Raw genomic sequence first — 24,860 nt, 5'->3', positions numbered from 1 at the left:
ACCCAACGCCCCAAGCAGGCAAGCAAGCTGCCATGGCCCGCGTCCACTTCAGCTCCAACGGGGCCCAGCTGTTGGTGGTGCCATCAAGGCAGCACCGCGGCAAGCAGCCGTGTGGTGGAAACACCGCCAGAGGTTTGCTAGGATTGGCTCACCAAGTATGTGCTGCATGTGCTCTACGCTGTGCGTCCACTGCTGCATCATGCCGTGCCTGATGGCTCTCTGCCCCCGCTTAGTGCTGGCGGTGATCAATTCTAGGCCGTCAGGGGGTTGGCCTCAGCTGCTGCTGCAGCGCACTTGATTGCTTGTTGGATGACAGTGAGGGCGAGAGAGGGCGAAAGAGCGAAAGAGGCCCCGGAACTCAACGAGCCAGGGTATGGTCGGCCACGCTTCCAAGCCAATGAGGAGACCAGGGCAAGGGGTCGTCAGAGGATGAAAGAAATTGCAATCTGTAACGGGATTAGTTTCCGCGCCAACGCAGGAGGTGAAACTGGCCAACCCATCCAGACATTTCTACAAGTATGCAGCAATGAAGAAGCAAAAGCTGCTGTTTGCCGAAGAACCAAGCCGTACGGGAGCCGAAACAAACTGGTGTTTGTTTTCGAGAGTTGATCGGTACAATTGGAGTTGAGAGAAGAGGAAAAGCGCAGAGGGTAAGAAGTACATCGGTACCTGCCTGGCGCAGGCAATGGTGGCTGCCTGAGGAAGTGGTTTGGGTCAAGATTCCAGTCTTGTAAGTGGTAAAGAAAAAAACGCGCATTTTCGCATGAACAAATTTTTGGGGGGTTGAAGTAAAAGTATAATAAGTAGGATAGCGCGATATCTCCTAGATATACCCATTCATTGAATATATATAGGTACAGGCATTTGAAAACTCCACGCACCTCTCATACGGAATCGATAAAGCCCTACTCGGCAAAGACCGCTCTCGAATAAAAAAACAATGTAGAAACATTCGAGAAGAAGTAAACGGCAGTATAGAAGAATGCAGGAAATAATACCACAAGAACAATGCTTCCAAGCACCCTAGGTAGTACAGACATCAAATCTTCACAAACGCTGCTGAGTGTCAGATGATGCCAGTCTTGAGCGCCGCTTATATCCATCAACACACAGAATACCCTTCAATTCCCTTGAATAAGCTTCATATATACTCATACAGTCCATCAATAAGCAATATGAAACTAAAAAAAAGAACAAAATTGACTCATATGCAGAAACACAGCCCAAAAAAAAAGGGCTCGATTACTTTTTTTTCCAGGCTCAATCCCGTTATTCTAAATTAAAACACCGGCTTATCCGCCTCTCTAGTATGTAGGTACACATTGTAATATTAAGCAGGCAACAAAAACAAAGACAGAAAAGACATATAAAAAAGGAAAATGAAGGTTTCCGAGACGCAAACCCGCTGCTGGCAAGTAGGGGAATAGAACGGATTGTAAACAGAAAAAGACAGCAAGATATGAAGGCGAGAATAGCGATCGAAACAGAGCCTGGACACAAAATGGGGGCGAGAGGCAAAGGATAAGGTACAAAGAGAAAGGAAGAAATCCGTATTCCGTCAACTTCTTTACTCCGTTGATGCAAGTCTGTCCACCGTCGTATGCTTTCCTGTATGTCCGCGCGGGTGGGTTTTGCCTTTATAATATGACAAAATTAATGCGATAGGACCGTTGCTCCATCCAATCATCCGCCAGCAAACTCTACCGCTGCATTCGCTCTTCCAGCTGCAGAATGCTCTTTCCACGTAAAACAGATACAAAGGAAAAGTCCAGAGGGTTTACGCCCCTTTTGGTATATATATGGTCGTATGTATATGTGAGTGAGATATGCGAGAGATATAGAGGGAGGGGAGGTGCGTGCGTATGTGAGAGTTGGAGAGAGATAAAGAAGGGGAGAGAGAGAGAGATGTGAGAAGAGTAGAGACCGAGATGCACCTAATAGACCGTTCCCATTAGATATTATGTCAGCTTTCCCCATCACAAAAGAGTGATTTTGTTGTAATTGCCTCCGCTTCCAGGCTGACTGATTGACGTATGCCCCGGACAGATCGCCGCGAACCTAGTATGGAGGCCGGGTCAAGTTGCCTAAGCTGCCTTCACCAGGGCGACTGTCAATGCCTCTCAGAAGCTCTTGCAAGTCCATTGATCTGCCGCCATCTTCGTGGCCACCCAGAATAGACCGGCTGGTAATGCTATCTCCACCGCGGCTACTGATGTTACGTTTGCTGTAAGCCTTCGCCCCGTAGTCTTGTACTGCAACACCTCCTCCGTTCATGATCCCTCCCTTTTCAGAAAGGGAACTGAGATTGGGAAGCGGCGGCACTGGGGGAACTGCAGCTCCAACTTCTCCATTTTCCTCTCGCTCACCGTTTACATGAAGTTTCGGTACACTCTCACGCCTTGAACCAGAGCTAAGAGGGGCACCAGAGCTGCCAGATCTCGATCTCTTGCTGAAGCCGTCTGCCGAAGTGGTTGGCCGATCTGAGTCCGTGCCTGTCGGGCTGAAGCTCTTTTCCGACGGGCTGTAGTCATAGCTCACCATGCTCTCGGCGCTATCATCTTCAGACCCAAAGGCATGAGGAGAAGCGTTGCCAGAGAGCACGCGCTTGAGCTGTTCTACAGATGCAACACCAGCCTTGCTCGACGACGATACCGTCTGTGAGATGCCGCTTCGGATGCTGGCTTGCCGGAACCTGGGAGACGCCCCGAGATGGTTTTGATCCGGCATCATGTGAGCCTGAGATGAATGCGGTCGCAGGTTGTGCTGGCTACCGTAAGGCGAGTACGGCAGATAGCCATTGTTGCCACCAGCGGTGCTGATGGTCAGGTTCCTGAGACCAGTGGTGGCCACAGTTCCCGTACGAGAGCCATTGATCGATTCCGTCTTGCCCTCGGCAGCCAAGGCGGCAGCCACTTGTTCTCTTGACCACTCCGTCATCATCTGTTCGCGGTACGTATCTGGGAGTTCCAGCGATCTCTCGGGGGCTAACGGGGTGGACGAGGTTCCGGGACTCATTGGGATGTTGAGAATAGGACCGGAAAGCATTCGGCCGGGAGAAGCGGACGGACTGTTTGGCGGCCATGACGTGTTTTCTTCATAGCCCACAGCGATGCACTGGATGAGCGAAGCTCTGTCATCAAAGGGCAAGAGCTCTTCCGTCTCGAGAAGGCTGAGGTCCCATTCAGGGGGAGGCGCCGCCTGTCCCAGCGGGCCAATCTGGTCAATGGGCAGCGCCGGGACTTGAATGCCTGGTACCCAAAAGCCTTTGTTCTTGCGTCGGGCAACTTCGTTTCCGATCGCTCGTCCTACTGCAGACCCTTCAAACTCAAATTTATCGGTCAGAATCCAGAAATAGCCGTGGCACACGGCAGCGATTCGCACTTTGTGGATGGGCTGTTCGACTGCCAAGATTTCTTCTTGCAGGCGGTAAATCATGGGCACGCCGTATCTAACGGCATTGACACCAAGACGTAGCACAAGCCTGGACAGCAGCGTGTGAAGCAAGCCAAGGTCGTTGTCAAACTCGACGAAATGAAGGGCGTTGTCGTAGATGGCCAAGTGAAGCTGCGCGAGGAACTGCGAACGCCGGGTCCGGGGCTGGCGGTCCTTGTTCGAGGCATTGGATACGACGCGCCGGGCACTATTGGGGAGATCGCGGGCATTTTTTGCAGCGGCGAGAATGCCCGCAGCTGTAGACTTGTGAGGTTCAAGCGCCTCGTCTCTGGCTAGCAGGTCCGCGGGAGTGGTCTCTAGATCCAGCCAGGTGAGCAAGGCATTGACATAGGCCCTCCGTACCAGACCCGAAGGATCGCGAAGAAGCCATTGAGTGCCTTCCCAGACCTGAGCTGGCACTCGGCTCCGGCCCAAATCGGCGTTGGTGCTGATCCTAACATTGGGGTTTGCGACATGAAGAATGATTTTGACAATACGGAGCGCTGAGATGCGCCCTGATGTGTAGGAGAAGTAGACATCCGCGGGGTTAGACGCCTGGCCCTCGGCCAGATCCGCAGTGGCGGTAGCTGAGGGAGGTGACGCGTTGCTGCTCTGCTCGTTGCCCTCCGTCTTCTCGCCCTGTGGCGTTGACGGAGCGCTCGTTGACCGGTTGGGCTTTAGTCGGCCAACCATGGCAGCAATCATGTCCGAAACCTGGTCGGCGTAGTATATGTGACTAGCAAGGTCTCCAATGCACTGCTCCAGCCGTCCCAGAAGCGCCCTGCGCTGCACTTGTTGGGGGCTCTGGTCAGCATCGCTGTCGGTCGCCACCTTTTCGCTAGGAGTTTCTGCTCGGCTTCCAATATTTGACAGCGCGAAGAGCTTCTTAATTTGCTTGATGAGACCAAAAAGAACGTCCATGACGCTCAGGCCGATAAGATTGATGTCGGACCTCAGCAATGACTCAATCATGGCCGTCAGGGCTATATGCTGGTCCAGGTTGTCGTCCCGCATGGGGGTGTGGGTGAGCATGTCAAGTGCCATCACTAGAATGACATATCGGTCCTGTACGGGAGCCCAGCGGGCAATGATGCTGAAGATGTTGATTGCCCAGCCCTGGTCGTATCCATTCTCGGCGTCTGAGCTGGTCATGACTTTTTCTCCCTGCTTTACGCGCTCCATGATGAATCTAAGCAGGGCGGCCGTACCCGAATGGATCTGCAGCCTAGACGGCACGACAAATATGCTCTTGAGGCACTGCATGGCCAAGACGCCAGTGTCTTCCTCGGCCATCTTGTCGACATCATTGGCGGTTCCTGAAATAGCAAGTGGGTTTGCATCGCCGCCTGAATCCGGGGCTTGAACCGTGGCGACGCTCGTCCTGCGCCGCAGAAGCTTCTCCGTGTCAACCTTTTCCTCCACTTCTACCCGGTCCAGCAGTATATCGAGTAGCGTCTCGTCCTGGGTCCACAGGTTCTCCAATATCATGGGCACAATGACGTCGATCTGGCGTCCGCTCACGGAAGACAGGGCATCGCTGATCGCTATGCACTTGATGGCGCCCAATCCAGCGTTCCTCCATCGCATCTGGACTGGCCGGCTCGCGGCGCCCTGCTTTGTTATATGTTGCGTTGAGGCAAGCTGCGCGTAGGATCGTACAACAGACACGTAGTGGCTGAGGTATGCCTGGTCGGCGAAGAGGGAGGACGCATCGTGGTGCTCACAAAAGGCCTCCCACGTAGGGAGAGAGGATTCGATCATTGTGATGTCGTTGGATCGCAGGATCAGGTCGAGGATCTTGAGGATGCACGGCGCGATGAGGACGGCATCCTTGGGCGACTTCTCGACCAGCGCAGCGAGGATTCCGAGAGTTACCTGCACATTGCTACACACACGAAGCAATGCCAGAGCAGTCAGCTTTCCGCGCTTCACCACCATCGTCACCATCATCACGGGTCACCAGCATCGATGTCGAGGATCGATATCGTCATCGCCACCAGGGCGGATGCCCCGGACTAAACAACACAGACAGGCAAAAGCAAGGCACGTACCCGATGCGCATTCGCCAGACATCGCTGGCCGTCTTCTTCTCCAGAAAAGCGCCAATCTTCTGGATCTTGGACCGTCGGCTGGTCGCGTAGTAGAGGAGATAGCTCAGCTCGCTGCTGTTGGGCTTGACATCAACAGCTCCCTTTGTGGTTCGCGGATAGCACTTGAGCACCAGGACCTGATGCTTCGGGCGGCATTTCTGCTGTATGGCGTTCATCACGCCAGCGGCTTTGTCGAGTCGTTGCGTTGCTCACTCTGCTCACGGAAGAGCGAGGCGAGACGAACGGCCGTAGGGAGGTGATTTTAGAAAGAAAGGGCGAGATTATCGTTGTTGTAATCGTTGCGGTTCAAAGCTGACAAAAACACTGGCAGAGCAGGAAAAGACACGATAGGAGGAAAATGGGAGATTGGCCTCGCCGCCTAGCCGCGCTCCGTACTCCGAAAGGGTACGAGGATACAGCAGTGCACCGCTGGAGGGCTGGTACTGCTACTTGCAAAACACTTGGAGAGTCTACGTCGCTGCCAAGTTCCTAATAGCAGGGTGCTGCGGATGTACGTCGCTCCAAGTACTGCGCAGTAGGGAGTACACGAGGCCGAATGCAGCCCCGTCCAGCCCGCTGTACCTGAATTCCTTGGGGCTGCCCCCCTTCTGGACAATCTCATCACAGCGCTGGAGCCCAAACAGTTCAGTCAGCCCCCAGGATCACTGTGACCCTGCCCAAGGCCGCTAGAGGGAGCCGCTAAAGCTGCTGTCGAGCCCCACCTGCAGAGCGAAAGAGGAATCCATGGCTTGATTGTTGATTGACAATTAAAGGCATCAGCACGTGAAAGTCTTCATGCGGACGCCTTACGCGTACTCTTGTCCTTGTGTTTCACTTCATCATAGCCCCAATGCATCTCGTGGTAGTGAGGTGTGTTACAAATTCACGTCTCTTTGTTTTCTTTGTCACTTCTTTATTGCCGTTTCTCCTGAATTTTCTTGTTTGCAGCCTGTTTTCGTTCCCCCCCCCCACGGGTTTAGCACATGCTGGCTGAGACATTCATTGGGGGAGCGCGAAGATGACGCCGCCATCGTCGGTGGCGTCTTTTAAGCAGGGCTGGTGGATTCGCAGCAGCAAGCCATCGCTAGTGCTTCTGGCGCTATCGGTGCTGGAGCATAGGCTGTCTCACAGCATCCGTCGCTAATCTGCTGACTGCTGGGGACGCCTCTTCAAGCGCCATTCCATTAGTACCGGACCCTCAGTCTAATTGCTAGTAGTACCGCGTATTTTTATATTTTTCCACTGCCCATACCTCCACCAGTATTAGCTACATTCTGCGAATTGGAATAAGCTGACAAGACAAAAGAATAGTGGCAATTATCAAGAGGTAGTTCCTGTTATTCATATGAACAGTACTGGCTCCGTCTAGATCGCCAGATATCCGCCGGACTCCTTGATGTTTTCCCCCTTGCACAACACAGTATAACGCGGGGTCATGCGCCTTCAGCTCACTTCACTTACCCTATAAGCTCCCGTGTGATGCCTCAAAACAGCGGTTGGGAGTGAAAAGGTTGAGGATGCCATCATGTGACGTAATCATGTCGCGTCGTAGAGTCCCAACAAAAAGAAAAGCAAGCTCTCTTTTCGTGCTTGTTTCAAACACTGCATCATAGCTTTGGAGATCTACCAGTCAATATATCGCGATCGACAACTTTAGAATTTATAGAGTGCCATTCTGAGCTAGGGGGCTATAGCTGCAGCAAGCTGAGTGAGATTGCCACCACACAAGAACCATTTGAAATAGACAAAACGACACAGTCATCTTGTCATCCTCAGCACCGCTGCTTATTATGTAGTCTACGTAGCATAACAAGAACAGTACAAATGGCCAGTCTATCAATGTGTACCTGTTCAAGATCATAAAACTGTGATTCAATAACAGCAAGAAAATGAGTCTCGATGACTAACAGATTCTACTCAAAACAAGCGTTCAGCAGTTCAGACTTTACATCATAGGTACTAGATGCGTGAGTACAATACTAAGGTACCTGGAGACGAGATGCTGCACATAACACATTTGTTTCTTAAACACGTACCCAGTATATATATATATCAGTGTATATCAAATATATAATTTTTTGCTTGCCGTCTGCCACTCGAGAGCGAGTAAAAAAAGAGAAACGAAAACAAATACTAATAAGACTTTGACAGAGGATGTTTGTCTAACCACCGATACACATTATGACCCTCAACGCCTGCTTCCCTACATTTATGCCACAGATGCAACCACAAGAGCCGCCACGCCCTCTTCCTCGCCTCGGACCGTGATCTTTGTTGTAACTCCAGATTTTGACGAGAATGCCATGCGAATATTCGCCACCACTCTGCCGCCGTTGACTGTCTTGCCCAGAAGCTTGAGAGTGTGTGTGCTCTGGTTGACGGGGACGTCGGTTCCTTCGAGCGGCTGCAGGGATAGTATCTTGGCCAGCTGCTCGGTTGCCTCTATTTTTTGCTTCCGTTAGCACTGTTATGACAAAAGATAATGGGGAGAGTCCAAAGGGAGCTTTCTTACCGGCTATGCTCTTCATGCTGCTCAGCTGCAGCGTCTCTTCTGCCTCTTCTCCAGCGGCACCGACCTGTTCCCAGAGATGGCTAAAGTTGCCAGCATAAGTAGGAATGACATAGTCGCTGCCGCTGAGTTCGAATTCCGACACCTCATATTCGTCATCATAGCCCGTATCTTCGGGTTCGCCTGTTGAAGGATCAATTTCCTTGCTTGTAAACTTGAGCACGTTGGAAAAGGTTGAGATGGGTAACGACGCCTCCCCATTCAGCTTCTTGAATGCCACGTAGACCTTGCCGGGCTCATTTGTGGCCAGCTTCTCGGACTGAATGATGAATACTTCTTCCAGCTCCTCCTCGTCTGAAGGTGATGCTACGACCGATACATTTTCTAGAACGGTATCAGGAAGAGTATTCTTGACCTCGTATTGCAAGACGATGTGCTCCTTGAAAATGTGCTTAACAACGCTAACGACGTATTCAGTTTCAGCCTCGGTGAGCTCGACAACGGGCGACGACTTGAGCACGCTGCCAAACTCTTTCATCTCGGGAATCTGCATCAGCTCTTGGGCGTATCGCTGTGCCTGGGCGCTGGCAGTAGCCGCTGCCTCTGCACCGCTTGTTGAAGTCTTGGTCGGGCCAGCCTTTGGCGCCTTTAGTGTGGGAGCCGTGGCAGTAAGCTTCTTGGTCCTGTCTTCGGCATCCGCCTGCTCTCGCGTCACCACAGGGATCTTGGAGATGTCGAATGGTACATCAAATGCCGACTTGTCATCAGACGTGACGTACATGACCAGCTGGTGCTCGAAGAAGGGGAGCGAGAACATGTTGTCTAGCGGCGTTACAGCGTTAGTATCCATGCACTACGAATCAATCAATTAACAAGAGAAAAGAAGGAAAACTGACCATTCTTGACAAAGTTTCGAGCCATCTCGTCATCCTCTTCAGCCATTAGCTTCAGATTCAAGGCAGCTCGATCTCGAACCTCGTCATCAACATCGTCCAGGCAGCGCGTGAGCAGCACCTTGACGCTGCTCTTGACGTCTGGGTCCTTTTGGCCAACGCCAAACTTGGCAAGGGCTGTGACAGCGGCAGCGCGGACAATAGCATTCTCAAGCACAACACGGTTGTAGATGTAGCGAATGTACTTGGTAGGCTGGGCCGTCTTGGGGCCCTCGAGACCGATGAGGTGCAGGATACGGACGGCCAGCTTAGTAAACTCGCAGTCTTCAATGAATTCACACAAGTGAGCAAGTGCATCCTCCTTGGAATCAGGGACGAACTTGATCAGATCAAACATGCTTTCCACAACCGCGCGCTTGAACTCGAAGCCGCCTTCGTCACGGAGAATGCCGCTGAGGAAGGTCAGCATACCGGCCTGCTTGCTGGGGAATTTCAAGCACAAGGTACGGATGGCTTCGACAATGGTGATCTTGAACTCGTCAGTAATCTCAGACATGAAGCCCGAAATTTGCTTCATAAGCCTGTCCACGCTGGCCTCATTGCCGGTCTTGAGCAGTGTAGTGATGGCAAAGGTAGCAATGGACCGGTTGGAGTTGGAGATTAGGAGCTCAATGTCGGTGTTGCAGACGCTGACAGCGGTGGGGTTGAAAGAGGCAAAGCTGTGTAGGATTCGGAGCGCAGCAAACTTGGTGACTGCGCGGGGCGAGGTAAGGAACAGCTGCAAGACGTGAACAGCCTGGTTGACCTCGGCGTCGGTGACATCGCGCATGTCACAAATGGCCTTGGCAGCCTCAAAATTGACCATTTCGCTCTTGTGTCGCAACCAGCCGTCGAGAAGCTGCATCATGGGCCGTCGGAGAGAGGGGTCTTCCTCTGCAAGCTGCGCAGCCAGTCGGACGAGCATCACGGTGGCGGCGGGGCTCTTGACGGCCCCGGCAGCGCCAAACTGCTGGACCATCTTGACCAGGGCCATGCGATCGTGCGAGCGCATCTGGTACAAGAGGCCAATGGCATGGTACTGTGCCATCGTCGAGCTGTTCATGGGCATGGAGCTGCTGGATGTAGAGAAGCCTAAGGAGAATCCACCCGAGGACTTGGAAGAGGCGGCCGCCTCCTGGGTCTCGCTCTGCCATCGTCGGACGACATCCCTAGCAATCGGTAGCAGGTGGTAGGACGAAACGAGCGCCGCTGAGGATACGGAAGGATTCTTGTCGACAATGGCCGTCTTCATAACACGTTCGATAGCTTGGACCGTCGTAGCCTGTATTCACCAATCCCATTCCCTCGTCGTTAGCAACTCGCGGTCAGGAGCTTCAATGGGGCGCAACATGTCCACCTACGTCGATAATACGGCACAGAGCTCGGATGGCATTGGGTCTGTAGATTGCGTCGCTGCCGCCTCCGGTGTCCTTCATCACGGTGCTGGTAACCATGATAATATCCTCGGCCGAATTGGCCAGCTCCTTGATGATCAGGAGCACCATCTGTCGCAGACTAGCATCTTTGTTCTGGAAGAGCTTCGAGATGCCGAAGAAGAGCGTGGTGGCCTCCTTCGTGGGGAACGTCTCCCCTCGGTAGAGGAGCAGCGCAATCTTGGTTAACAGAATGCGGCATCGTCGTGGCTGAATTGGCGAGCTGTTGAACAATCGAGCTGTTGCGCCTCCGAGTTAGCATCCGTCTGGCCACCTTTGCTCGGTGGGGTGAGGAGAATGGGGATGAAGCTGCATTTGCGGGCGAATTGGTACCTTCTTGGAAGACCTGTGTGCGGTCCACCTTGACCAGGCCCAGGTCGGCATCCTCGTCTTTTTTGCCGTAACTCATGCTGGGCGAGATTTGGTCTGAAGGATGTTTGTGATTGGACTCGTGGCGGTTTGGCCGAGATCCCTCTCAGAACCACCACGTAGACACGTTAGGCTCAGGGATAGCGGAGGTCATTGTATGCGGTCACGTGATGGAACGGATTTGCCGAAGATGGCCCGCCAGCCTTCGATTGTTGATGCCAGATACTAAGGTATTGCTTCGAATTGACTTTCAATTGGTATTTATTGCGTAGATATGTCTTGACTTTTTGAGTCATGGCCGGAGACACTATCAACTACTGTAGCTTTTCAAGAGGATTGGTGGCGGGCTTGGAGATAAAGGAGCATTCAGCGTCGGTCGATATTGGCTTACCTGAGCTTCATTATCCCCTGCTAAATGCCCCTCCTCACTAAATCTCCGCTACGGATCGATCCAAGATGGGAGACGTGAAAGCTCCTCATCTCCGAGCACACGGAAGCTACGTGGAAAGAGTGGTCAAATAGAAAAACCTTTATGAGAATTTCTTTGCTTTATGCTGAGCTGGTAGCTTAGACGCCAAAGTGACTTCAGGAACGCAAGGACAGGTGTAGTAAGAGCAATGATACAAGGGAGTAATTTGATAATGGCTGTTGAAAAAACTTTCTAGATAGGAGCTAGTAGAATGTGTATTGGATTAGTTTTTCAGTGCTGCTATACTTTGGAAGACGCAGTATATATAGTCGTAATACTGGGTAGTGAATGGCTCAGACCTATGATTCTGTGGGTTTAAGACAAGTCAGCCGTCCCAGCCAGCGAATCATTTCCCGCGCTGCTACATAGCAACCGCCATCCAGACCCTCAGGGCCAAGCGCTATCTCGGCGCCTCCCGAGATCCATCACGAAATACCACTACTAGCCTCATCTCCATATCTTCACTTTGAAGCTCAATTTCTCTCCACTTTGGAAATGTTGAGCCCGTTAGGCTTGTGGAATAGCTAATCCCTTGAAGTACATATGCCGTTGAGACCTTGTTTCTTTCTTCGTCTGGTAGATTGTTTGGGGAAATGGAGAAGATGCGGGTACTGAAGTCGTTGAGGGCGTTGGCTGCGTAATAGCTCGGTGTTCTTGGTATTGAGACTCAGAAGCAGCATGATGAACCACTTTTAAGTCATTAGAATAATGCATTCGTAAGCATGAAAAGTTATTCAAGTTACTCGGTGTATTTGGGTCTGAAGATGCGCCGTAAGCGATCGAAAATCGTGAAAATGTCTCTTATAACAGAAAGCTGCTTTCTCACGGCGTTTGTTCATCTCTTCGATTTCTCAACATACTGGCCAAGCACAAGTTCAAGGAGACTTCAAGGACTTCGATCCGCCGATTCTGGAAAGGTCCTAAGGCCTAACACTAAATTAGACGATTTAGTAAAAATGCCCGCCGAGGTTCAAAAATTTTGAGGATGGGTGGGAGCTGTCTAATCGGATCCTCTGGCTTAGGTTCTTCACACCGGGTTTTGTGCTCATTGGAGATGGCCATTGAACCGGGCTTTGAATTGCATTTCATGTCAGACTGTGAAATGAAATATGAAGAAGAAGAACTTTCTTTTGTTAGCGCGACAGTAAAGAGCGACATTGACTACCTAATGTGCAAAGTCGGAAGGAGCAACTTCGCCATTTGTTCCTCCACCACTGATCTTTTCGCTGTCTTCACCTTTTTTTTTTCTTTCTCCTTTCTTTTGCAATCTGCATCAACTCCAAGTTCTTGTCAACTTCGCATGGCATCCAATTCCTGCAGTTTTCTTCTCGACGCTCGTCTTCATTGCTACTTCGCTTACTTGTTCCCACCGTATGCTCTGTTTGTGCTGTCTCGACTCTTTTCCCATCTACTGTGCCCAATTCATCCTCTCTATGCTCTTAGAATTCGTCAACTAATATAAGCGTGGCCCAGTCTTTCCCATTGCAAGGGAAGCCTCATCGACCGAATATCATCGAATCGAACGGCCGAGCGAATAATAAGAATGATATATAACATATGAAGAGATGGGGATGGACTCCAGCCATGGTAGGTAAGTTTTGCTTATGCCAAGAAGTTCAAGCACTGTTAAGTCGCTTGAACGATATATGAGTATGAGCTAACTTGTACATGTAAAGCAACAACACTACATGGAAAGGACGCGGCTCCAGGAATAAAAGGACGACTATTTCTCTTCCAGGAACGACTTTGATGTCATCATTCTGGGCCGCCATACAAAGCACATCTCTCCAAGCGATAACCTTGCTCAAATTACCTATGTACACATCACAACACATTACATTACAGTACCATGATATCTGGATCTAAGCTCTATGCTTACATGCTCGCAAAGTGAACTGGAAATTCGAAGTGAACACACGCACTTTGTAATGCCCTTGTCACCCCAATGTTCTTTGCTACTGGCGAAAAAGGGGTTTATAAGAGGGCTATCAGCCTTATCTTTTTTCCGATTGACGTCGTAAGCAACTGCCTCGCTGCTTTCGCAGATGAGCTGAACTAAACCCCGGGCATGTTAAGAGACTAGCGCGGCGTTCGTCTAACTCCTCACCCCCCAACGCCATCATGCCGAGCTCGATGAACACATTCTGCTGCAAAGCCTAGATGCTAATGCCAGAGCAACGGCTCGTTTTTGTCAGTACCAAGCTCATCGCTGTGTGGCTGGTCTATTGTGCTCCTCGGTATGCTTTCTTAGAGTGATCTCGAGCGAATCGTCGACCACAGGCGTAAGCTAAACGCATTTTGTCCTGTGTGACTTCACTCAGCGTAACACTGATTATGCGGCAACAACTAGCAATCTTGCATAACCGAGTTCTCCGATTGGCTACAACCCCGCTGATGATCCATCTGGAAAAAGGATTTATGAGGCGGCATTCCTCCAGGTGTCCTTGTTTTTTCCTGCTGGGAGAAGCATCTAGGGTCTACCTATACCCTACTCACTCTACATTATATGTCGGATTTTTCGTATCGCTTGGTGTTGCAGTCAAACCCGAAGGCCAAACCCGAGTTCTAATGTAATACATGCGCCGAAGTATGCAGTTCTTCGGGCCGATGGCCAAGGAGCGGTGTTACATTAGCAGACGGATGGCTGCCAACTTCGTTCGGGAAAGGAAGCTCGATGTCTGATGCGAGATGAGTATGCTGGCTCCAATTATCGAGAATAGGCTTTTGAGATAGGCTTAACCCTTCAAAGGTTTTGATCAAGCTTATTTTGATGAGCGCGGCGCGCATTGCACCTAAGGCAATGCAGCAACTCGTATCCAGTCCGAGAAATCGCCGGGGGTGTATACACCCTGAGCAATCATCTGGATGCCATCGTTGTTCATAACCCCGCAGAACTAAGGTCGGCTTCTATGATGAGTCTATCCTATATAGGTATGTGGTATTTTCGATTTGCCACAAACTCGGGCGCGCCCCCGCCGCCAAATGCCGGTCTCTGAGGTTGGGAACAATGCAGACGAGACTAACATTAGAAATATATATAGTTGTAATGCCTATCACAGTTGCAGGAAACTGAAAAGGCTTATTAAACCGGTAAGAATATTTTGATTTGGTATCAATTCTGATATATATAAAAACCTTCCTGAGGAACTCGTATTCGCAATGGCATCAAAGAAGTTTGCTAGTTGGCTTGCAACTGTTTCGGCAATATTGGCGAATACTCTGACTTTCGCCGACGCACAGAGCTCTAAGCCAGTCTTTGCTCATTTCATGGTACAATTCTCTCTCCATTTTTTTTTTTCTTGGTGATACTCAAGCTGACTCTGGGATGCAAAGGTTGGAATTGTCGAGAACTTCACTGTTCAAGATTGGGTGAACGAGATCCAACAAGCCCAAGCTATCGGTATTGATGGCTTTGCTCTGAACTGCGCCCCTCCTTGGGTTGATAGTTACACGCCAAAGCAGTTGGACAATGCATACACAGCGGCGCAGCAACTCAATTTCAAAATGTTCATTTCGTTCGACTTTGCGTATTGGTCTAATGGCGACACAGGAAACATCACTAGCTTTGTCGGAAAATACGCCTCGAATCCAGCTCAGGCTGTATTCAACGGGGGTGCTCTCGTTAGCACTTTTGTGGGCGATTCCTTCAATTGGAACGCCGTAAAGAGTGCTTTGGGCAGCCAGAAGCTCACGGTGATCCCTAATTTGCAGGACCCTACTGCAAGTGGGAGTGCTAGTTCCCAGTATGGCGTTGACGGCGCTTTTTCGTGGTATGCTTGGCCTACAGATGGCGGGAACAGCGTCATCGACGGGCCAATGACAACTGTCTGGGACGAGAGGTATATACAGGGTCTGAATGGTCGACCTTACATGGCACGTAAGTTGCAGAGAAAGGCCTCAGCCCTGGATCATGAGCTGATTTCACCTTTGCTAGCTGTCTCGCCGTGGTTCTCGACTCACTTCAATACTAAGAACTGGGTCTTCATATGCGAAGAGCAGCCAGTCCGCCGATGGCAACAGATTCTCGACATGAAGCCTGCTCTTGTCGAAATTATTACTTGGAATGGTAAGTATACGCGCATCTGCTCAGAATAAACATGATTTTCTATCAAGATCCGCTAACAAGCGCTGTTGTTACAGACTTTGGCGAAAGCCATTACATTTCGTAAGCCAGTGCCAGCCACTCTCTTTGCGTCTTTAACTTCCTTGTTTTTCTAGTACACGATGAGGGTTACTGACGCATTGCAATCTGCTATACAGCGGCTCCGAGCCTAATCATAGCGATGACGGGTCCTCCCAATGGGCGAGTGGGTTCCCTCATGACGCCTGGCGCGATATCTACAAGCCATACATTGCTGCGTACAAAGCTGGTGCATCTTCTCCAACAGTGAACGCGGATGAAATTGTATACTGGTACCGTACGATTCCGCACGGCACCCAATGCAGCAACGACCCGTTGGGCATTCCTCGAGGAGCAGAGCTGATGCACGATCTTGTTTTTGTCAGCACATTGCTCACGCAGCCCGCACAGCTAACTGTCACAAGCGGAAATGTGGCACCCATCACCGTCAATGCTGATGCCGGGGTTCATGTTTTCAACTTCACCATGGGTATTGGAAAACAATCATTCAGTGTCAGTCGCGGCGGCAAACAGATCCTGGGCGGCCAGAGTGCCAAGGAGATCACCAACTCGTGCCAGACGTACAACTTCAACGCCTACGTGGGCAAGTTCTAGACCTGTTGGCCTTGGGATCCTTTTCTAGTGTCAACTAGACCTAAGCAGAATAGGTACATCATCTGGAAAGTGTGGCCCGAACGCGTCAACGTGATCAATAGTCTTCGTTTCTTTTTGTCTCGTCTCGTTTCTTTTTTCTCCTTGTCGCCTTGTCGCCGCATCAAATCTCGTCTCCGGCACACCAATTCCAGCCCCATGGGCGACCATCCACTAGTAAGGCTGTCAAAGCGCTGCGGCCCACACGGCTCATGATGCTAGCAACACGGCATAGATGGAGCTCACTAGCCGAGGCGACCAGCAACCGGGCTCAGATGTAAAAATTGTCTCGCATGGCAAGAAGGCAAGGCGGAGAAGCTAGCCAGCACCTGTCTACATATCAAATCGTATCATATCATCGATATGGAGTCAGCCGCTACATCGTACATACTGGACGACCATCTACCCCGAACGCGGAGACTGCCTCTGATTGGTGCTATCCCAGACGCTCGGTCTTCGTCCCGTGCTCCAATGAGCATGATTGGCTCTTTTCCTCCTTTGTCTAGTACTGGTATCAAAAATTTCGCCTGATGGCTGCGGGCAAAGCATAACTGTCATATCTCAACAAATCCATATGAGATAGTTTAAGACACCTTAAGATTTTCCTTGCACAAGAGCCAATAAGGGACATCGTCCAAGAGGGGCCGCGGGCGGATACGGTTCCGTCCTCCAGACTAGCCCACTCAGATAATCGCTGCCGCAAAATCAGGGAGAGAGCGGCGAAAGACCCCGAGTCCTGGCAAAGCCTAGCATGGAGCATCTTTGACCTATATAATTCATTCACAAGACGATGCTCTTCTCCGCCGCTGCCTCCTGTTTGTCCTGCTTGTCCTGCTTGTCCTTCTTCGCCCTCTTCTGCTCCGCTGTCCAAATATAATCATAGCCATTGTGTCAGCGGAGTCCGTACCGTAACATTGGAACTGTCTTACCCTTGACAATGTCGGGCCGCAGTTCGCCGCCAAACAAATATCGTCGGCTTGCTGCAAAGCCTCTGCCCATCGTCAACGAAATCACATTCCTGGCAGAGACGGGGACGGGGACCACACCCGCCCCCAGCTCTAAGCCACCAGCTGCGGTGATCCGGCCCATGAGAAAGACTATCAACGTTGCCTGCGAGTCTTGCCGTAAGCGGAAAATCAAGGTATGCAGCCAAACACGCTCTGCGAGATTTGCTGTGGCCACATGCTGCAGGTTTTTTTTGGTGTTCTGTTCACGATGCTAATTCTTTCAAAAAGTGCGATGGAATTCGACCGCGGTGTTCAAGCTGCGAAAGCCGCGAGATACTTTGCCAGTACCCTTCTGCGTATCGCGGAGAAAACTTCACGGCCGCCTTAAAGCGCAGATGTTTGGAGGAAAATGAAAAATCCACGTCCTTTCAAGAGATCTTTTCCACCCTTCAAAACTGCTCGGACAAAGATGCGATGACCATGTTCAACCTCGTACGCCAAGGTGTAGATCCCAAATACCTCTTGAAGCAGATGAAGGAGTGTGATTTCGTATTTCAGCTCGCCGTTGTTCCAGAGACCAGGAGACGCTATCAGTTTCCCTACCTCCCCACCATGCCAATTCGTCTTCAAACACCAGACAATCCGTATCTCAAGTCGGTGCTATACGAGACTGTGTTCCTCCAGCCTGATGATGACGGCAGCGATGAAGAATCCGACTCCTCTTCGGCAGACACGCAGCTGGGCCGATATCACAATGTGTACATGCGACCATACCATGCCGCTGAAGTACTCGATCCTCTGATCGATCTCGTCAAGCCCTCCAAATGGACCGCGGTAATTGCTGACGACCGCCTGATGCGAGCACTGTTGCGGGCCTATCTTCTACACGAGTATCCGACCTTTCCAGTATTTCACAAAGACATTTTTTTCCAGGCAATGATCAACAATGACAGACGGTTTTGCTCATCATTACTCGTCAATGTCCTGTTAGCAGAGGCTTGTGTAAGTAAACGGGACACCAACTCTGAGAGATTGATAGAGCTAAGGGGCAGATGAGCTGATTGATCTGTAGCACTGCCACATGGGCATACCTAAACGTGAGCAGTTTTGGAACCCTCAGAGCCTAAAATATAAATTCCTCGCAGAAGCTATACGCCTGTGGGAGCTGGAAAGGACCAGAGTAGACCTGGTTACCGTACAGGCTGCCACTCTCTTGAATCTCGTCTATAGCCACAACGGGATGGATAAAATCGGCGAAATATATCTTAACCATGCTCTCAATAAGGCTCGGCAAATGGATCTTTTCGGTGATCATGCAACAATAGACAACGAAAGAATGTTCCACGCCCGAGTTTTCTCTGCATGGGCTCTCTTCAACTGGCAGTGGTATGTTTGTCTCGTCACATCCCTCTCTTTGATCATGCCTACTCAGCCACCCACTAATACGCTGCTCCAATCTCAACGGTAGTGTACAATCGTATTACTACTATCGGCCTCCCTTGATCACAGATCCGCCAGCCATACCATTACCTGATCCAGAGAAGCATCCGTTTTGGTATGGAGATTTCATGCTCAAATACCCACTAAGTCCGACGCTCATCCCGGCGCAATGCGGACAACACTTCAAGGCAGTATCTGGTTTGCGTGCAATCATCCACGACATGGCCGCATGTGGCTATGATGAGACTCCATATCCCGAAGACTCTTCAGAACCCGTTTTGTCTATATTTTCGAGACTGGAGAAGTGGTTTTCGGAATTACCTACCGCGCTATCTCCTCAAAATATTGTCTTTCCATGGCAGCTCAAATTGCAGTAAGCTTTTCTTGTTCTACACTTCCATCATATGCTTCTATACCTCTTCCATTCCCTATCTTCCCCCTTTGCTTATTACTCCAAGCCGATGAGTTTGATTGGATGCTGACAGGGGAATTTATCAAGTATGGAGATGTACTTAGCCACTATCCTGTTTTCTTCGAAGCAAACTGGTATCTCGGAGTCTTCGATCATCAAGAAAGAAACGGCGTTTAGTACTGCTTCTCATGCAGCCTCTCGTCTCGAGACCGTCACGCGGCTCTACTTCATCCGCCACAGCTTCGAATACTGCGACTCCTTTTTGACGATCCACCTATCATTCGTAGCTGGCGCCGCCATGGACGCGCTGAAAGTAACTCCTGCTCATGAAGCGAGCACTGCCAGGTCCCTAAAGTCGACAATTATCTTGAGCCTCAAAGGGCTGTATGAGCAGGGCCAGCACATCCACCTTACCTCTGTCATCTACCGACTGTTGCGGGATCGACTTGAGCCCAAAGACTTAGAGCTTCTGCAAAATCATGTAGATTGGGACCCGCTTGCTCCCGAAGAGCCTCTGCTGATACAATACGCCCAGTCTCATTACCCCTTGACAATGGGAAGCAAAGAAGCAGATCCCGATGGTGCGCGGCTTGAAAATCTCGTAAAGCAGTATGATCAACTTGCATTCGAGGAAAGTCAGTCATCTCGACAATCATAGCCGGGCCATGACTTGCTTGTACAACTCAGTGGAGCAACATAGCATATTATTGCCTTTGCCTTTACAATGTTGATGTGATTAGCGTGTTGTTATTGTTGTGTTCGAGGGCTGTCAAGGGCCTCTATGCTTTGAAACAAGGCATTGAATCTCGATTGAGTGAGCTATCCAGATGGCCCACGAGAAATTGTTCAAGCTGCGACCCATCTAAACATGTAAACCACCTTTGTAATGCTTTGCATTATGGATTGAGAGAATGGGAGCAACGGCCACCTTCATCTAACAGGAGCCAATAGCGTTAATACACTTATAAGAATCTCAAACCCACTACTAATGAATGAAAGATGCGTTGGCGAGTACCACGCCTACGACTCAGATAGATAGCTATGCAACCCTGCAAGCTTGCTCCTTAGTCGCCGAATCGAGTGCATCACGAGCGTCACGAATGTTTAGGACGAACCACCAATCCGAGATCAATGAGCATCACACAGCGAGTCTCGAAACATACCCTTGTACATCTATCATTTGTGGTTTGTTACCGAGCACATTTGAGCTACAATAACAGGAAAAAGATGTTCACTGACTTGCAGCTCAGCGCAGCAACTTGCCCTACATTGAAAGATGTGCATAGCCATTGACCAAACTCTGTTTATTGCGGCACATGGCAGGTTGTCGCGTGTGCAACGTCGGAGTCCCTCGGGTGCGATGCGGTAACTCGGCTAATAATGTGTACAGCAAAAGAAAATAATATGTTATAGGAGGCATGCTGGAATCGTGCTCTCCTTGTGGGATAGATTTTGCCAGGGAGACAGCATTTGTAAGAGTCGTTTGGTTTCGTCTCCTAGTAAAAAGTCGCGATTTCTTGACAGATTGCTGCAAGACCACGATGACGATGGGCATCGGGTGGCAAAAGAGTTTTGAAGCAGAACTACACCTGTAGGAAGGTTAGTATAATCGAGGGGGGCAACGTTTGCTGTAAGAACTTCTTTGTGCTCCCCTCTCTGATACTGATCAGTCAGTCTCGTGGGATACCGCGGTTTGGCCTTTCTTTGGCGGTGTTTGAAAGGGTAATAAACTCAGGGAGAATACCCGAGCGTTTTTCTAACTGCAAGAGGCATCCCTCCAGAGAGCAATGCCAAGATTTAAGCATGAAGAGTTATTTCGCAAAAGCATGCGCATGTTATTCACCGTCAGAATTGGAAGGGCACTTTTCGTATGCCCCCTTTTGCAAGATGCCAATACTATAGGTGGTTTTGTCCACCCTAGAGCAAGCATATCTATTCTTGGTCGATTTTTCGCTTGCGGCTTTTGGAGAAACAGACAGTGAGTCTAAAATAAACATAATGATATGTAACTATTCATTTGCGATTTGGATGAGAGCAATGCAGAATGGAGCCAAACCTTGGTAATGCTAGCAAGTTACCTTGCCATTCATAGAGTCCACGCAGCGGTGTGGCTCCAGGCGGGTAATTGGCTGTCCATTGTATTCAAACTCTTGCTCTCCATCTCTCGCTTTTCTCCTAGTTTTCTCTCGTAACAGCAACGGCGTTGCTCTAGCCGAGACTGTGAACAATTTTAACGGCAGCCAAGTAGATTCTGACGGGCCCTGGCATTAGTAACGCTTAACCAAGCAACCAAGTTCATCTGTCAAGCCCGGATCGCAACTTGTGCCTGACTTGCACCGTAGCGAGCGACGCTTATTGGGCGATCCGACGCCACGCGAGCCAAGTAGCCCCAGTTGAACGGCAGACAACCCTGTGGGCCCGCTCAGCGACGCATGGACGGGGTCGAGCTTCGCCACCTCCGTTCGATCGGATGGCTGCTTCAGGTTATGCTCGTATTTGAAACACCATTCCTTTTTTCTGCCGGGTCACCTCGCCCGTCGGCCAGACACTTGAAGAAAAGTATTCAGACTGCAGGCTGTGTGCATGTGTAGTATGGAGTCGTTCTCTGTTAGTGAGCCGTATGATTCGGACATCACAGCATGCGCATTATTCTTTGAATGATACAAGGTTAAGATCATTACATCAGTGTATGAGTTTCTTCAGCATCCGTTGGATTGCAAAGAAACGAGATTTCGGTTATTGGTTGAGGAGTGGAAATTGCTATCGTTTAACCAGACAGAGCTTGGTTTTGATCGTTGCGGCATTTGCAACGCTTCATTTTGATTCAATGAGCACGAGAGGTTGTTGTCGTCCTGCCAGTTGAGTGTAAGTATATAGCATACGGAGCACCTACCTGTAAGAGCAGCCCTGTGTATGAGGAATAGGCTGGAAGCCATAAGAGCAACATGGCACCCCGGTATATTCTCCACTGTTAATCGATAGCCGGTTGATAGCGAGCTTGCTAGTAGGTACTAGCAGACGGCACAGTCAAAAATGAGCTTCTGGTTGGGCGACCCAACCGGGATCCATGATGTTCGGGGTTGTCGCGGATATTCTTCTGCCGTGGGCAGACCGACATGACCTTGGCAAGCCATGTTGCGGGAATCCTCAAGATTAAGCAAAGTAAACGATAGAATTTACACAAGTTGCTGTATATAACAAGAATTGGACATAATTTCATGTTAACACGACGTACCCGTTGTTAGTAACGGATGCTACCATAGCTACTCCGTATACGGCATTGTCGTGGAAGATCATCAGTAGCCCTACCATGGGTGCGGACCTCTGTTGTGGATTCGCAAACGACTATCTCGGAGAGAGCCGACGATGTGCAACTGTCGATCCATAACTTGAATAATACTGCAAAAGCGAGGAACTGTGATGATTATGAAGTAGAGAGCATCAACGCAATAGCTGTAGCGGAAGACTACTGGAGGACGTTGAAGATTGGAAGGCTCTACAAGACTGAGAGTGTATCCTAGACGGCCAGTTGGTGTAAATTGATCGAATGCTTCTCCATAACCCGCAGTGGCGAAGAACTGTTAGCTTTCAACGAGCTAGAACTGATCGATGTTGACAGCATCTTTACGAGTATCTCTTGTCCCATGACTTGGAGATTGACAACTGGGCAAACCCGTGGGGCCAAAGATTGGAGCCAACCTTCTTCCTGTCAAAGTTGCTCAGAAGCAGCAGTCATCGCGTCTGGCTAGGATATCCAGACTGGACAGTGTATACTCGCCGGAAGCTGAAACTTACTGGAGCACTCTGAAGACAGCTGGCCTACCGTATACGGGATTCTTTGTGTAGAAGTTGAGCACTTTCAGCTTGTCTAGGATCTAGCAAGACATAGCAAGGATAAAGGGAAATTATTCTATCGGCCTGATTGCGGTAGATAGAGGGAGCTTCAGGTGATGGGTTCCCCTTTTTCTTTTTGAACTTGCTCTTTTAAGAAACTAGGTGATTGTGCCGTGCTTTTGGCATTTTGTGGCTTGTACGGAGTAGTACTCTCAAAGCTCGGGTGAATGCTCTTATCATCTGTCATTCGTGCTAGGTTCGGAGCACTGTACGGAGATTATACACGCTTGTCCCAGCGTAGCACGCATTATGTTGGCCAAGAAAGGTAAGGAGAAGGAGAATTGTGGCTTCAGGGATTCAGGAGGAACCCAATTAGGGCAGAGAAAGACGACCAAAGTAGTATAGAGTGGTAGCACTTACGAAAGAATACTGCCGAGCTGCAGAAGCTGGGTAGGGAACTCTCCATTCTCCAAGCTTCGCACTTTTTGGTGCTTCTAGTAGGTAGAACTACTAGTAGCATCACCCGATCTACCTAGTTGGCGTAGACGAGAACTAGCGGGATATTCGCGAATCCCGTGGTTCTGCTCCCAGGTGTTGTTGTGTACCTAGTACTATCCGAAGTCCGACGTGCCGGGTCGGGATATCTGGTAAGGATATCTACGTTGTAAAAGTAAGTTGAATTGCTCGCAAGAAGACAGGCCTGCCGTGTGCAAACGGGGCCGCCAAACATCGCTTGGAGATTTTCATCCGCTAACAAACAGGGGCGAAATGCTTTTCCCCGTGGTCTGGCCCAATTCGACGGCAGGGATCCAGTGGCGGAGGCAGTGTCGATGGAGGCATCCGCTATCAACAAACAGCGAGACTAGCTGGGCTGGATGAGATTGATGAGAAGCCGGCGCGAAGCGAGGCCAGGAGGAGCATGGCACGGGATGGATTGGTTGATAGGACCAGGCACAAGCACGCTTTAGGCGACGGCTTTGGACAGAACGGGGACAGGCAGATAGGACGGTGTCTAGGTTTGGGATAGCGGTTGGTGGATAGCGTGGAACTGGCACCTCTGTTTGTTAGCCAGCGGTGGTGAAAGAGGAGACCGATTGATTGCATCTATCTACCTGTATGCACTCTCGGATAATATTGCAGACCTGCCAAGCGCCGCCGTCGGTGTTGGCGGCTTGTCTTTTGCCGGTTCAATCTGAGCAGAGTCCTTGGCTGGCTATCACAGAGTTGAGCCCATGCATACTGTACATAGATGGGTAGCATCGACAAGGGTAGCGTTTTAGAGTAGAGATCGTGCCTGTGCGGGCTCGACGATCGTTGCCGGTCTGGGTGTGTCTCACGAACGGACGATGGAGATGGACAAAAATAAAAATAAAACGGAGGGCTACCAGCAAAGAAACGACGCCAAAGTTGAAGAGCAGAGAAAAGGCCGGTGGGAGTTTCACGGGGAAGACACGCATATGGCAGCAGAAACAGGGAACAGGGCGGTAGCGAGACATTGATTGGGGTTAGCGCGGGAAAAAGCGCCGGGCAACCTGAAGCAGGAGCCGTGAGAGACGGAAGAAGGCTGCTATAACTGCGCTGATACTACCTGGCAGCAGTGTTTGAATATGCCCAGTACCTACTAATTCTGTCAGCCGAATGTGTTTCATCTCATCAATCTCTACGTGCGGATTCGCCAATGTGTGACAGTTTCTTTTCTTGCTTATTTTGTTGCTTAAGCACTCTGTAAAGGTTGTAAAGGTGGCGCAATTCCGTGTCAACACCTGCATCTCTCATCTCAGTTGAGTTCTTTGACGCTTCTTGTCCCACGCATCAGGTGCCGCAGCGTAAGTGCATCCAGGGGGCCCCACGCTGCTTTCTGTGGGCTCAACCGCCTTAACCTGGCTGGGCTTTAGGCTCGCGGGATAAACTTGTCTGCAAGCTTAGGTAGGCGCTGTGTTTCCATGCGGTGGCCCCAGATGCGGCCGGCCATGCAGGTGAGGCTTGAAGCCCGTGCATGAATATTGGCTATTTTAGGGGAGATTGGGCCATGGCGGCTCGCGGAGTGAGGCCTGGTTTGATTGGCTCTCGCACACGTAAACGGCAATGCGAAGGCCAACGCCAGACTGTATACTAGACTAATGCGACAAAGACAGAGAGAGAGGGGATGGAAAGATGCTGCATTAATGACCTATCAATCAATCAATTTCTTGCGCCTCCAGCTGCTCTATGCTCATTCGTTC

General features: G+C 50.3%; 4 protein-coding genes across 4 annotated transcripts; 1 reads left to right on the top strand and 3 right to left on the bottom strand.

Moving 5' to 3' along the window:
• Positions 1 to 2,058: 2,058 nt before the first annotated feature.
• TGAM01_v208458 (hypothetical protein) lies at positions 2,059 to 5,698 on the bottom strand (the record flags this gene model as incomplete). Its single annotated transcript, XM_018810927.1, has 2 exons — positions 2,059 to 5,317; positions 5,484 to 5,698. 2 exons carry the CDS (start codon positions 5,696 to 5,698, stop codon positions 2,059 to 2,061), a joined length of 3,474 nt encoding a protein of 1,157 aa, XP_018655863.1.
• Positions 5,699 to 7,731: 2,033 nt separating this feature from the next.
• On the bottom strand, positions 7,732 to 10,805 carry TGAM01_v208457 (hypothetical protein; the record flags this gene model as incomplete). Its single annotated transcript, XM_018810926.1, has 5 exons — positions 7,732 to 7,964; positions 8,035 to 8,853; positions 8,928 to 10,245; positions 10,325 to 10,635; positions 10,730 to 10,805. 5 exons carry the CDS (start codon positions 10,803 to 10,805, stop codon positions 7,732 to 7,734), a joined length of 2,757 nt encoding a protein of 918 aa, XP_018655862.1.
• A 6,137-nt stretch (positions 10,806 to 16,942) lies between these two features.
• Positions 16,943 to 19,462, top strand: TGAM01_v208456 (hypothetical protein; the record flags this gene model as incomplete). Its single annotated transcript, XM_024550335.1, has 5 exons — positions 16,943 to 17,146; positions 17,241 to 17,954; positions 18,025 to 18,338; positions 18,421 to 18,765; positions 18,892 to 19,462. 5 exons carry the CDS (start codon positions 16,943 to 16,945, stop codon positions 19,460 to 19,462), a joined length of 2,148 nt encoding a protein of 715 aa, XP_024404943.1.
• Positions 19,463 to 23,381: 3,919 nt separating this feature from the next.
• Positions 23,382 to 23,898, bottom strand: TGAM01_v208455 (hypothetical protein; the record flags this gene model as incomplete). The annotated part of the gene is made up of 2 exons (XM_024550334.1): positions 23,382 to 23,686; positions 23,751 to 23,898. 2 exons carry the CDS (start codon positions 23,896 to 23,898, stop codon positions 23,382 to 23,384), a joined length of 453 nt encoding a protein of 150 aa, XP_024404942.1.
• Positions 23,899 to 24,860: the final 962 nt, after the last annotated feature.

The sequence above is a fragment of the Trichoderma gamsii genome (assembly GCF_001481775.2).
Source record: "Trichoderma gamsii strain T6085 chromosome Unknown Scaffold_35.2, whole genome shotgun sequence".
Classification (NCBI taxonomy): Eukaryota; Fungi; Ascomycota; class Sordariomycetes; order Hypocreales; family Hypocreaceae; genus Trichoderma; species Trichoderma gamsii.
Note: the sequence above shows the minus strand (reverse complement) of the source record. Positions and strands in the feature narration are given on the sequence as shown.